The sequence below is a fragment of the Manduca sexta genome, unplaced genomic scaffold (genome assembly GCF_014839805.1).
Source record: "Manduca sexta isolate Smith_Timp_Sample1 unplaced genomic scaffold, JHU_Msex_v1.0 HiC_scaffold_443, whole genome shotgun sequence".
Classification (NCBI taxonomy): Eukaryota; Metazoa; Arthropoda; class Insecta; order Lepidoptera; family Sphingidae; genus Manduca; species Manduca sexta.
Window position 1 is genome coordinate 1 of NW_023595235.1, and position 14,030 is coordinate 14,030.

General features: G+C 37.0%; 2 protein-coding genes and 1 long non-coding RNA gene across 4 annotated transcripts; 1 reads left to right on the plus strand and 2 right to left on the minus strand.

Annotated features, from left to right (window-relative positions):
• The first annotated feature begins 1,513 nt into the window (after positions 1–1,513).
• Positions 1,514–3,765, plus strand: LOC119193365. Of its 2 annotated transcripts, none has more exons than XR_005113932.1 (2): positions 1,514–1,659; positions 3,577–3,765. It is a non-coding gene; the product is annotated as an uncharacterized LOC119193365 (long non-coding RNA). The 2 variants fall into 2 exon arrangements; XR_005113933.1 differs by lacking the exon at positions 1,514–1,659 and adding an exon at positions 2,474–2,572.
• Positions 3,766–5,441: 1,676 nt separating this feature from the next.
• On the minus strand, positions 5,442–6,314 carry LOC119193364. Its single transcript, XM_037446953.1, has one exon. The coding sequence runs from the start codon at positions 6,312–6,314 to the stop codon at positions 5,442–5,444; it is 873 nt and encodes a 290-aa protein (XP_037302850.1).
• Positions 6,315–9,261: 2,947 nt separating this feature from the next.
• LOC119193363 (ubiquitin carboxyl-terminal hydrolase 35-like) lies at positions 9,262–13,828 on the minus strand (the record flags this gene model as incomplete). The annotated part of the gene is given in 2 exon segments (XM_037446952.1): positions 9,262–12,571; positions 13,429–13,828. Coding segments are annotated over 2 exon segments (815 nt in total), but the record flags the coding sequence as incomplete, so codon positions are not given.
• Positions 13,829–14,030: the final 202 nt, after the last annotated feature.

Consider the following 14,030-nt stretch of genomic DNA (forward strand, 5'->3'; position numbering starts at 1 on the left):
TAGATTTCGTTCACATTTAATAACTACATAATCACAATGCGAAGAACCTGTGAGTTTGGAATCCAATATGAGACCAAGAAATTTCACTTCTTTTTAGAGGAATGGAACAGTTATTGTATTTTATATCAACGTTAGATGTTATATTTTTCCGACTAAATAACACTGTAGAGCTTTTAGAAGGTGAAAGCTCCAGTCCATTTGAAGTCATCAAGACTCTAAGGAGGTCATTGCCAATGACATGGTAGAGCACAAGTCAGTATGGAATTTACCAGATGTATAAAGGAGAAGATCATCAGCATATTGTAGAATTTTAACTGATCCATTTAATGATGATTCCAGATCATATGTATAAATATTGTATAATAAGGGACTTAAAACAGATCCCTGGGGTAGGCCTTTTTGATACTGTTCTTAAAATTTGGTAGCATCATCAGAATCAACAGAAATATATCTTATTGTTATTAAATTAGAAATAAAGTTAGACAGCATGTCAGGAATTTTAAGATCTCACATTTTTTTCGTTAGAACCGATGGAACCACGTTATCATATGCTGACTTAATATCTAAAAATACTGCAATGTGAGTCATTTTGAGAAAATGCCAAACGGATATCAGACACAAAAATACTGATACTGTCTAAAGTACTTTTCCCTTTACGGAATCCGTATTGGCTATCAGATAGCAAACGGTTGCTTTCGATATACCACTCCAATCGGTTTTACAAGATGTTCAGCAAGCTTCAACAATACTGTTGATAGAGCTATAGGGCGATATGATGAGCTTTGGGAGGAATCATGCCCTGGCTTTAAAATAGGTAACACAATTTGGGATCTCCAAGAGTCAGGTATGTTACCAGTAATCATTACAGAATTAACTATATTTAAATAATAAAGAAGGACATTATCATTAAGGTTGCAAAAAAATGAATAGGGAATTCCGTCTTCACCTGGAGACGAATCTTTTACGCTGCTTAGGATTCCTTTAAGCTCTGATAGCGAAAACATGGAGTTTAAGTTATGTTTGTCATGTATTCTTGGGGTACTGTAAAGTGGAAAATTTTCTGGAACAGAAGGGGAGCCAGTTTATCCAAAAAGATTTCCGTTAAAGAAGAAGAAAGGGTAGAAAATGATCTTTCCTTAAAAGCTGATCTAAACTTTCTAATATTACTCCAAACAATTGATGGACAGGTATCAGGGGAAATAGATGTACAAAATAATTTCCAGCTTTCGATTTTCTTCTTTTTGAAATAAATTTTTGTCTGTTTAGAAACTAGGACATAGTTATCAAAATTTTCAGTTGTCATATTTTTACAATAAGCCCTTTCACTTTCTTTTCTATTTTTGGCAGCTTTTGAACACTCTCGGTCCCACCATGGAGGATAGTTTATTTTGGAATACCTGTTTTTTTTAATGGTAAAAACTATATCCGCAACTTCAATCATAGCTTTAGCAAGAGCCTCAGAACATATGGCTTCGTCATTACACTCAATATCCGGAAGCTGAGAAATCATCTAATAATCGTTTATATACCACCCAGTCTGCATCCTTCAGCATGTATTTTAAGCGAGGCGATCGAGTTATATTAGGTTTATTATTTTGAGGAAACCGAATAACAATAGGAAAGTGGTCACTACCATACGAATGAGAAAGGATTTCCCAAGTAAGTGAAGTTGCTAAATTTGGTGTACTAATTGATAAATCAATGGCGCTAAGACCTTCGTTAGGATTAGTTCGACGAGTAGGAGCGCCTGAGTTTAAAACACATAAGTTATAACAATCTATAATATCCATTAGGCCTCTTCCACAATTTTTGTAGTTGAACAGCCCCAAAACTGATGATGTGAATTAAAATCCCCAAAATTAAAAAGGTTTTGGTAATATAGAAATAATATTATCTACTTCTCGAAATATAGAAGGGCATGGGCGAGGAATGTAAATCGAAACAAGCAAATATTATTAACAGAAGCAGCAACAATAGAAAAATCATTATGGTGAGAAGGTAAATTTAAGGGAGAAAAATGTTGGGAGTTTTTTATGAGTATAGCAACTCCACCATACCCATCTGATCTATCTTCTCGAATGCATGAATAACCAGGAATTCGAAAATCCCGGTCTAAGCCATGTCTCACTTAAAACTACTAAACTAGGGCTATATTTGTTTAATAAATAAATTAAATCTGATTTATTTTGAATTGCACTTCGGCAATTCCATTGTAGGATGTTGTTCAAGTGAGCCATTGTTACTGATTAATTGTGTTATCTTTTTAAATAATGGGGCAACGTAGGACGGTAAAGTGGTTTGTGACAATGATTCAATTAGAAAAATAACTAAATCAATCAAAGGCTGAGACTCTAACGAAGAAGAGTTGAGATCTGCTTTGCTGGAAGAGCACATCCATTGGAATAAGAATGCGAGTTGTAGTCACTCACTAGAGCTTGATGAGCTGCGCGGTCATACCCTTTTCCTGGCTTCAGAGGACGGGGCTTCTGGAAAACAGTTTTCTTATAAGATTTGTTATGTGGTGATTGAGTAAATGGATATTTAAAATCTTCAGTTCCCGCATTAAGAGAAGGTGGTTCAGACAATTTTAAAGTGTCAGCATATGATTTTACTACTGGTGGATGAATTTTAGACGCTTCAGAATATGACACACAATTTTGCGCCATGTATATTTTTATATTAGATTGTCTAGTTGCTTCAGGACAAGACTTGCTAATAGCAAAGTGCTGGCCACCACAAAGACAACAATAACTGTCATCCACCTCACAGCTACAAGATGAGCCATTATGCTCATGACCACATTTATAACACCTAGGCTTTGATCTACAACTAGTTTTAGTATGTCCATATCGACAACAATTAAAACATTGAATAGTTGGGTATATATATAAATCTACTTTAAGTGCATTATAACACATAAATATGCGCGTGGGAAGAACCTGGCCGTCAAAAGTTAACACCACTGTTTGTGAGGGTTTCCATGTCACAGTCCCATCAACAGTACTCTTATAATTAAGGCGTCGAACTTTAATAATTTCTCCACAACCTAAGGGAACTCTTATATTTTCTTTTACCTCACTTAGGGACATATCACATGGGATACCTCTTACAAGTCCCATTCTTGTGATATGAAATGTTGGGATATATGCCTCATAGCCCTTTTCGGTTAATGCAGTATGACTTAAAAATGTGTTAGCCGATGTACAATTGGAAAATGCCATGGATATTTTATTGCGTCCAATACGCTTTACACTGCCTAGGACAATATTGTCTATTTGATATTTGTGTAAAAAGCGACCAAAGCATATTGGATGAAAACTAACATCTTTATTTGTGTCTTCAGAAGATTTTACAATATGAACTACAAAGGGTGCTGCATCTGAATTGGAATATTGCTTTCTTTTAACCTCACCTAAAAGAGTCAGAAACGATTGGAAGCGAAGAAGGAACAACTGGGGTTGACTGCACTTGTGAATATGGAGATGGATCACCAGAGTTCTTCTCATCACTGTCCACACAACAACAACCATGTTTGCCAGATTCAATTGCCATTGGGTTATTTCGTTTTTGTTACAGATTTTACAAATTCTATGCAGACGTGCCCGTTTTCTTTTATTTACATTGGATGTTGAACAATCAGTATCCATACTAGAGGCAGTATCTACAGTTATGAACTGTGAAGGTTCAGGAACAACACCCCAGGGTCTGGGGGCTCCTTCATCCTGCTCATAATATATTAAATTTTATTAAAAAAAAACTTACCAATAGTAGTGTTTCTATTTATACACAGTAAAATGAAAATAAGTAAATATATATATACAATATACAACTTAACTGACTAATTTTATATACAAATATTTTTTTCCTTTAAGCCAAAATAAAACACCCGCCAAGTTCGAACGTTTCCCGCGCTTTTCTAAAGAAAATTCTCCATTAAGATTTATCAGCAGTCAAAAGCCATTCTCATGATGTGACTTATTCTAAAAAAATAAAACAAAACAAAATACGTACTAAAAGAGAACCAAGGTAAAATAAAAAAATATTTAATAACGTGAGTAAAACTTGTATTTAGGCCACAGGTCTTCAAAAATAAAATAAATCGCATGATATGTAATAAATTATCTTTACATAATTGTTTAAATATTGTTATTAAATAAAATAACAATAATAATAATAATATTAGCCCTGTATTACATACTGTCCCACTGTAGGGCACGGATCTCCTCTACTACTGAGAAGGAATAATGACAATATTTAATTCCAAACAAGGTGTTTCGAAAGTGTCATTTAACCTTAACATTTTTAAGGCCCTTGAGATGGATTTAGGATTTCGATCCATTGAAACTTGACACAGGAACCTGCGTACCCGAATCCTAAAAGAAAAAGCCGTGCACTTACCGGGGCTTCGTGTAGTGCAGTTTACATTGAATCCCGATTTATTTTAACTTTTATTACTTGTATGATATATATTTTTTTTTTTCATTTTAATGCCGAAATTTTACGAAAATAAGTAATTTGTTTTGGCACTGCATTTTCTACAATTATTATTTGTCAATACTAATTACAATTTACTCATCGTGAATCGTAAATTGCGTTTTATTTCTTAATACAACAAAATTAAATTTTGAAAAATTAATAACAACTTAAATTATTTCAATTTTTTATCCACATAATTTGGACTCTCGGTTATTCTAATTCGCTATGCTTTATTTATGGTAATTAATGGAGATATACTGAATCGAACTTCGTGTTGATCTCTATAAAGACTCTTCGATGAAGCGCATGCGCAGGAAAGTAAAATAAATTTCGCTTTGGCTTTTTTTAATGATTGCTATACAGTATACGGCCCACCTATAATTTTTGAAGCCAATAAATTAGATATTTAAACTTTGAACGTATAGGTATTACATAATGGTCACGGCCTAAAGCAGTTGTGGACAAACCAAAGATGTATTTTGTGATACCAACACGTGTAAAATAAATAAATAACTACGTGCAAAGGAAAAACTCCGAGTCATTAAAAACATCAATCGCATCGGCCAGAGATCTAAGTAGATACTTAAATATCTAACAGCTGTGAGGTATCCACATCACGTTTTATGTTAACTGCTCAAGGGTGTAGCAAGAACCGTTGAATACAAATATTTTCCGTATTTAATCTTACACAGCAGCCAATGGGTAACTTTTATTAGTGTATGTTCTTTATTCGCAATTATAAATTTCATGTTGAAGAAGAATAAGTACTAAAAAAATATATGTTCTTATCCTACTAAAATACCCTTACATTTCAAAAAACAATCTTAATATAATCCCTTAAAAAACTTAATAAAAACAAATGAACAAGAAAAAATTATCTCAAAAATTAATAAGGTCTGAAACGCCGATTTGCCGCTCGATGTGCCTCTGGGGCTCTAAGTGTGATGCCGAAAACCCTCTCAATATCAGCTTCTGAGGATAATCTGTGAATTACCGAACCTGTATCCTCCCCTGCTAAAAATCTTTCCATTCTTGCTCCATACAAAACGCCATTTCTTGATTCTTGCGGCCTCTTTTACTTTATGGTACAGCTGGTGGTTGTACTTGGACAACCTGTGATTGACGTGAAAATGATTTGGCAATCCATAGAAGCCTAAATCCGCGATGGAAACATCGGGCCGTGCACGTGCAGCTTCAAGCAGGGACATCTTGAGTGCCGGATGCGCAAGCGTGACAGCAATAGGGCGTGGTCGGGTGATAACGGCGCCAGCAAACTGTGGACGAGGCAGTGTGAGGCGAAAAGCGGCCACGATATCGCGATCTCCCATAGATACTCTGAGCCTTCTGGCCACGGCAAGCACGATACTATTAATCCTTTCTCCACGAGCTTCAGGGATTCCCGTGATCTCTATATCATTCACTAACAAATCTTGATCAATTGCACGCATATGATTTTTTAGCTGTGTTAGAGTATACTCTAACCCCTTCAGCTTTTGGCGATCGATAAGGTCAACCTTCTGTTCCAACGAATCCATCCTATCATTTACATCGTTTGCTCGTAAGGTATTTTGTTTTACAGATGCTTTTAGCTCTATGAATGCCCTGGATTTGTTTAGATCCATCTCCTCTGGCGGCTGAGTACGATATCTTTCACTTTGAGATTTGGGAGCATCGGAGCCAAAACCGGACCTTTGTGGCATCTCGCGTCTGGTGTATGGTACCATAGCCATCTGAGGCGTTTCAAATGCTTGAGAATTCTGTGACTTAGCATGATATCCACACAACGCTTCGGCAGTGCAATCGTGGCATTTCCAGTTTTCCCTTGTTTCTTTTTCCATTGCTAAGTATCGCTTCTTGGATATAACTGCACACCACAAATCAAATTTTATATTGCATACAGCACATGCAAGGTAAATCTCATTTCGTTGTAATTTACATTTGCAGCCACCACATACTAGTTTATTTTTTATTGTAGTGGGTGTCATATCAGGTATGAGTAGTTGGTCACTTCAGATTAAACAGTAGAAGACGACCAATAGGTAATAAGAGTGGAAGTAAATACCAGTTCGAATGCCGTAGATGTTGATGCGTGATGAACAATAATTGTTTTTCACTGTTATTTAGTACTCAGCTATTGACAAATTATTTTCACCCTCACTGTTACTTTACACTTCTGCTTGGTCCTGTTCCAGTGCCTTAATGACTTGCGACAGCTTTACACTAATGTTCACTGTGTATGTACACTACTTCGCTTCACTTTTTATCTTATTTTTAAAACGACAAACGAAATTTTCTTTTGATCTTTATGAAATTCCATTGTGGCCGTGCGGCTGTAAAACAGGGTCAGTGTTCTTTCAGGCCTTAGGAAAAGAGAACCCTCGATGCGTGTTTTGCCTTTCGAAGCTCAGAGGCATCTGCATTTATTCGGCATTTCCGCTGATACCCGCATAGGTATAAAGGTGTGTGTGCAAGCCCTAGAACCCGCGCAGGCCGACGAGCCCCGGGGAGCTGCGCGATTGTCCGTGTGTACATTGCAATGATCCCAGCCATATCCTACCTATTATACGTGTGTGAGTGCGACTGCAAGACTTACATGCACAGTGTCGGTGTGTTGCATGCCTACAACCTATGCGTGTATATTTCGTACGTGTACCCTAGGACTAGCTTAAATTGCGCATGCCTTATGACGTGGAAGGTAATTTGCTCTTTGACAGGTCATTTCAAACTACCAGAAGCGGAAGCATACGTAACTGTTGTCATTTACACATTAGCTATGACTTAAAATAGTTTGTGCGTTATTACCGCACGAACAATCCATACTAGCCCGTTTAATTTTAATGCAGCCTCAGCTTTTATTCTGTCTAATATATAGTTTTTTTTTTCAGCCGAAGCCCATAGTTGATACTATAAGCGAATCTGAAAAGTATGGTAACACTGGAGACAAGTTTTATGGAGCGGGACAAGTGTTAGTCGGCGGGGCGCAAGGAGTATCCAACATAGTGAATTCTGTTTTAGATGTACGTAATAGATGCAATTAGTATTATGACCTAGTTTAAATGGTTTAATAGTAACCTTCTAGCTGCTCCATTACGAGCGTGAAAAAACTAATATTGTCTATTGCACGTTTATATTCAAATGTTGTAGGTATAAGGGAGCTGTAAAAAAAAATATTCTATAATGCCTATATAAGAATATTATTGTCAAGTAATGTTCATATGGTAAATTCTTATATGAGATTTGCACACAGGCAACCAGATATTTAGGTAGTCTGATAAATAATTTAAACAAATGCAAAAGAAGAAGCCGCCGAAGTATACTTAAGTACTTAATGTAAACAAAATTAGAGGGGCAAATATCCATGTTCATTTATTTATGAAAGCATTTCTAGTCGGTGTTATTAATTAAAAAAAAACTCTGCTGCTCTTATATCTAAATAAGAAAACCTCAATGAAATCGGTAGGTATATATATAACACACATTATTTTCATTATTCATCCTCAATTTATTCTTTCAAGTAGATATAGTATACGTATTTACAACTGATAAGATACCTACCTATTGGCAGTTCTCTCGAAACAAGTACTTTCCAAGGCAATAAGCTCAGCAAAAGGGAGCCTTTAGTTGACTTGACGTTTAACAATAAATTGTTTTTAATACTTGGCGCGTAATACCTTGCTGTTTACTTTGCAATATCTCTGATCTCATGACACTCTAACTAGGATTTCCTATACTTCTTCGGTGCAATATAGTATTTTTCAAAATAAGCTATAAAAACACAGCATACTTTATAAAAATATAGTATTTTATGGTAAAGCAAAAGAATTGACAGATATACATTTATTTGTAACCTATTTATTTATATAAAAAATAGTAAGTCTAATATTTTTCCATGGTTGCTCAAAATGAGACAGTACTTTCGTGGACACTTGGCAAACATTAATTATGATGTTTCGACATGTTACCCAAATCAAATATTTAGTGAGAAAATACCTCGACTTTTTTCGATTATGGTGCTCATTAGAGTATTTATATTTACAGATCCCGGGAACCATCCTAAGGAAGATCTCAAGAGTGGCCACAGAGAAGCTAAACAATTTGGGCGGGAAACTCGTTGGGTTATAATGATTTATATCATATTAAGAGGAAACCGCTAAGTACAATGTAGATATATTTTGTATAATTTATAATTATCTAGAATATAGGACATTTTATACAATCATTGGGAGGGTTAGGTTTTGTACGCTGACATCTATGACCAAATCTAAGGTAGACTCAAGAGATATTTTATTATTACAGTTTGACGAGTCTTTGTTGAGACAAATTCATAGATATTTAATATCACTAAGAAAATATATGACTGCCTCGGTGGCGTAGTTGTATTGCACGTCCGGTACAATAGCGCTCTGAGGTCCTGGGTTCGAATCCCGGGTCGGGTAAAGTGATATTTGGATTTTTCTGCTCAGTATCAGCCCGGAGTCTGGAATTTGTGCCCGATATGGCGATAGGCTCGCCCCCTATCACATCATGGGACGGAACATACTTGGCGAAAAGTGGGTGCCCTAGTTGCGCCTCTGCATACCCCCTCCGGGGATAAAATGCGTGATGTTATGTATGTATGTATGTATGTATGTAAAATATATTCTTCATAATTGCTCCACATTTCTGAACCAAGCGCACAGTAAATAGATTTAATAATAATAAATCGTTTTTCTTTCTTTCTTTCTTTCTTTCTAATAAAATGTGAAAAACAAATAAAAAATATTTGTATTCCGAAAAGTTTATTTCTTTTAACCATAAAGATAGTTACACTACATCCATAGCAGAAGTAAGTGATGGTAGAAATGGAAAATCCAGCGCAATACATATTGTTCAGCTGAACATGATATCAATCTCAACGGCACATGTAAAGACAAAACTGACATTCGTGAAACTACTTCAAAGTAAATAACAGTAAAAAATACTGATCAATTTCCACAAATGCGTAACAACTAAATCAAATAAATCGTACCGAGGGCTGTTAAAATATTGCGTATGTTAATAATGTATCAACAAACAAATAACAATGTTCGCGCAACAAAAATGATGACATGCACGAAGGCAATTCGGCTTACCAGCTAAATGTCCCAGTGCCAACATGTGCACAGTGACTTTAGTTAGTTTATATTACAAAACGGAAGCGAATATCTACGATTAATCGTAACAAAATGTATCCATGCGCTGTTTTAGATAAAACTTGAAGTGAAAACCAAGACCGGATATTTCTGGCTTACATTAAAAATACAAAAAACTTATTGTAAACAGAATCGGCAAATTAACAATTTGTAACTAATAACTGAGTCGATAGCTCGCCGAGAATCAACCTCGGTCGACTACTTACACAAATGAAACATGTTCTCAACAGGCTCCTACAACTAGCTTATAATGTAAATGCTATATTTACACAATGCCATAAAAATTAAACAAAAATATAACTAATACAAATAATAATAACGTACAAATATATATCAATACAAATAATAATGCTGATTTAAAACGAGGAAATTCTTTAGGTATGACATATTAAATAAAAGTATCCATTTATCGACGTCATAGTGCAATTCCGGCAAAGTTATGATGACTAACATTAAGTTGTACGGTTACGTAAGTGTCCATTAGTGAGTCGCGGCCGCATTCCAACAGTAGACAAGACATTAGTGGAGCGCCATCGATGGTCACATAAAGCCTAACTACTTGAACCATTAAAAAACATTGCGTACTGCACCAATATAACGGTTTCCATATCGGTCATTAGCGGACCGAGAGCCCGCCGCGTCTCCGGTGTCCACGACAGCAGCAGCAGGTGTCATCCGTCGGCTCCAATCGACCCATGCAGAAACGAACACAGAAACTAACATCGATAATGATACGATTATTTCATGCATTTATGCAAAGACAATCTTACGCTATAATTGAAAATATTAAGTATATGATATTTAAATATCCACGGCGTGAAATAAATACAGCAACTCTAACGATGTGACTTACAATCCAATGCATAGTTGGTCTCTGTGTGAAGTGACACTCGCGCCGTCAGTTGCGCGACACCACTGTACATCCTTACATTACGCGACCCTATAGGGCGGTACATAAACTAAACTCTCACAGTTATCCTTACCAAAACGTAACTATTTACCACGAACTCAAATCATTGTAAATATAGTACAATATAAATACTTTAGCTTTTTCAAATGTATCTATTTGAAATTCTTACCAAACGATGTAAAATTCAAAATGTGTACAAACATTAAAATTACAACCGACTACGAGTCTGATATTTAAAATAAAATGTATAAAGATAGTTCCGACATTAAACATGTACTTCTATTTATATTAACACCCACAAGCAGTGTGTAATGATTGTGCACAACTACGGATGAAATATGTATTGAGTGTCACCAGATACTATGATAGTCTTCTTGCTAAACAAATTATATAAGAAATTATTTATTCACTGCATTATGTAAATACGCCAACGTACCAATATACGAATAAATAAATATTTTCAATTCATTGCCATTAAAATCACTTTATATCAAACTCACTAATGCAAGAACGGCCCGAGCGTTACTAAATTCAAAGGCAAGCAATAAACATATTTAAATATGAAGAAATACAATGTTTAAAATGTGTCATGTCGTGTTGTTTTAGCGCATAGGCCGTCCTTGTTCTGTCATGTAAGAAATTATGAATTCATCCAATATTTATTTTCACAAATGTACCAATAGAGGAATAAATAAATAATTAATTGCATTAAATCGTGTCATATAATATCAAACTTCATTGAATCCATAATGTAGGGCGCCAGAACAAGAACGATCCAAGAAACACTAAACTAAAGGCAAAATGTAAAATTTATCAAGTATGTAGACAAATAAAAACATTAAAATATTTAAAATATTTCCTTGTCCTTGCTCTAGGGCCCCATTTCATAAATAAAATATATTATTCCTACAGAATATCTGTTAAAAATAAAATATAAAGAAATTATTATTTACATATTGTTATCATTTTATATCAAACTATGTACGTATTTAGTACGACAATAGTACCTCATAGTCTTGTATAATAAGATGAAACACTTATGTTCGATATTTTAAACCCTATGGATATATGAATCATGTTAAAATGTCATTTAGACATCTCGCAGGCCCGCTGCTCGCGGTCCCGTGCTCCACCTCCACACCATGTTGCCAATCATCCGCCACGCCTTCCCCTTACATCAGAATGTTTTGCATCCGTAGCCACCGTTTGTAGCGACGACATGCCCGTCCAATATTTAAATATAACACTTGAGATTACACAATATGTCGATAACAAAACCGCTCTGCTGCAGCGTTCTGCAGTCCATGAGGTTCGCAACGGTTCCATTGCGCATACTAACTACTTGCACGTTACACCGTGTGTACATCTAATCAAAAAATTGTAAATGGGTTTTACCCCTAATCCTTAATCACTTGTAGGCTATATGTTTAGAATGTAAGATAAAATAGTGTTCTTAGACCGACACCGTTGCCGTCGCAACCGTTCAACATGTTCGTGAAACGCTGATGAAAACATTTCTGATGACTGATTTGTATCAATTTATTTCAGTTCGGGATAATCCAGTACCGAGAAATCTATGGATTTGTCCGATCTTAACCGTCATGGCCTTGTAAGATGTATGGAGCGCACGTTCTCGATGTAGTGTTTATTGTGCGCCATGACGGACTCTTGCACCTTGGGCGGCAGGTCCTCCAGCGCGGGCGCGGTGCCCTCTTCCACGTCGCTTCGCCGGTAGAACAGTATGTAGGGCGTGCAGTTAGGGTGCAGCTTGCTGAACTCCGCCTCGTCTGCGCTCGTCACGATCTCATCGTTATAGATGTGCCACTGGTCGTTGTCCTTAGCCAGCGTGTAGTAGTGACCCGAGTCGAGCGTGGTGCCGTTGTGAATCACCGCCGCGAACAGCGAGTACGACGAGTGCTGCGAGTGATTGTTGCGCACCGTCGGCAAGTTCACCGTCTGGTTGTGGTGCATTGGCTGCATCAGCTTTGTCTGCACTTGTACCTTCGGCTCGAACCTGCGCACCCGGTTGACAAGCATTAACAAATTATAAACACAGCTCTTACACAAATGTCCATACTATAATATAAAACACTAGCTTTTGCCCGCGGATCCGCCCGCGTTATAAAGTTTTTTCGGGCTAAAGTTTTCCGTTATAAAAGTCACGCTATATATTTTCCCGCGAGCCTATGTTCTTCCCAGGGTCTCAATCTGTCTCCATACCAAATTTTATCCTAATACGTTGGGTAGTTTTGAGTTTAACACGTTCGGGCAGACCGATGCAGCGGGGACTTTGTTTTATGATATATTTTTGTAGAACTTTTAAGAGGAACAATCCCGTCATACATTATTGTTGCATAACTTTAACCGTTTACGCAGCGCACGCAACAGAAGCTCTCAAAACTAATAAATTGTCCCCGTTTTTGCATCATGTTTCATTACTGCTCCGCTCCTATTGGTCATAGCGTGACGATATATAACCTATAGCACTCCAGGAACAAAGGGCTATCCAACACAAAAAGAATTATTCAGTTCAAACTCCTAGTTTCTGAGATTAGCCGTTACTGCTCTGCTCCTATTGGTCATAGCGTGATGATATATAGCCTATAGCACTTCACGAACAAAGGGCTATCCAATACAAAATGATTTTTTAGTTCGAACCGGTAGTTCCTGAGATTAGCCATTACTGCTCTGCTCCTATTGGGTATAGCGTGATGATATATAGCCTATAGCACTCCACGAACATAGGGCTATCCAACGCAAAAAGAATTTTTCAGTTTGGACCAGTAGTTCCTGAGATTAGCGCGTTCAAACATACAAACAAACAAACTCTTCAGCTTTATATAATAGTATAGATGAGTGTTAGATGCTTACTTGAAGTTTTTGAGTACGAGTATGAGATACTTGGGCGTCGTCTCTATGAGCACGCTGCGCTCGGCGTCCCGCAGGCAGCCGCAGTCGCGACACTGGTACTTGTTGTCGCCGGAGAGGCTCTCCTTGGAGCAGTAGTACTCGAGCAAGCTCTGCACGCTGTGCTGCGAGCTGTCTGGCTTGTCGGGGAACGCTAGCTGCAGGTCGCGGAACACGTCGCGCGACAGCGATGATGAGTGACAGACTGTACACTCGACACGCGTGATCAGCACGCCGCCGAACATCGTGTCGATGATCGAGTCGCGCCGGAGGAACGACGAGTCGAAAGAATGCCGGATGCGCTTCTTCGGGGGTATTACGATGTCCATTTTGCTCATTGTGCGTTTGGCACCGGCGCTGGGACCTGCACGAGAAATAACGTTTATATCATCTAGTAGGAATATATAGGATACATACATGCCTGGACAAGCACTAGGTCAAGAAAAAAGAGAAGTTAGATGTATATAACACGTCACAATTATGTGTTCGGCTAAATAATTTAGTATAAAACCTTTAATTAATAATAATATCAGCACTGTATTTTATTTTTAGTCCGCCACACTGAC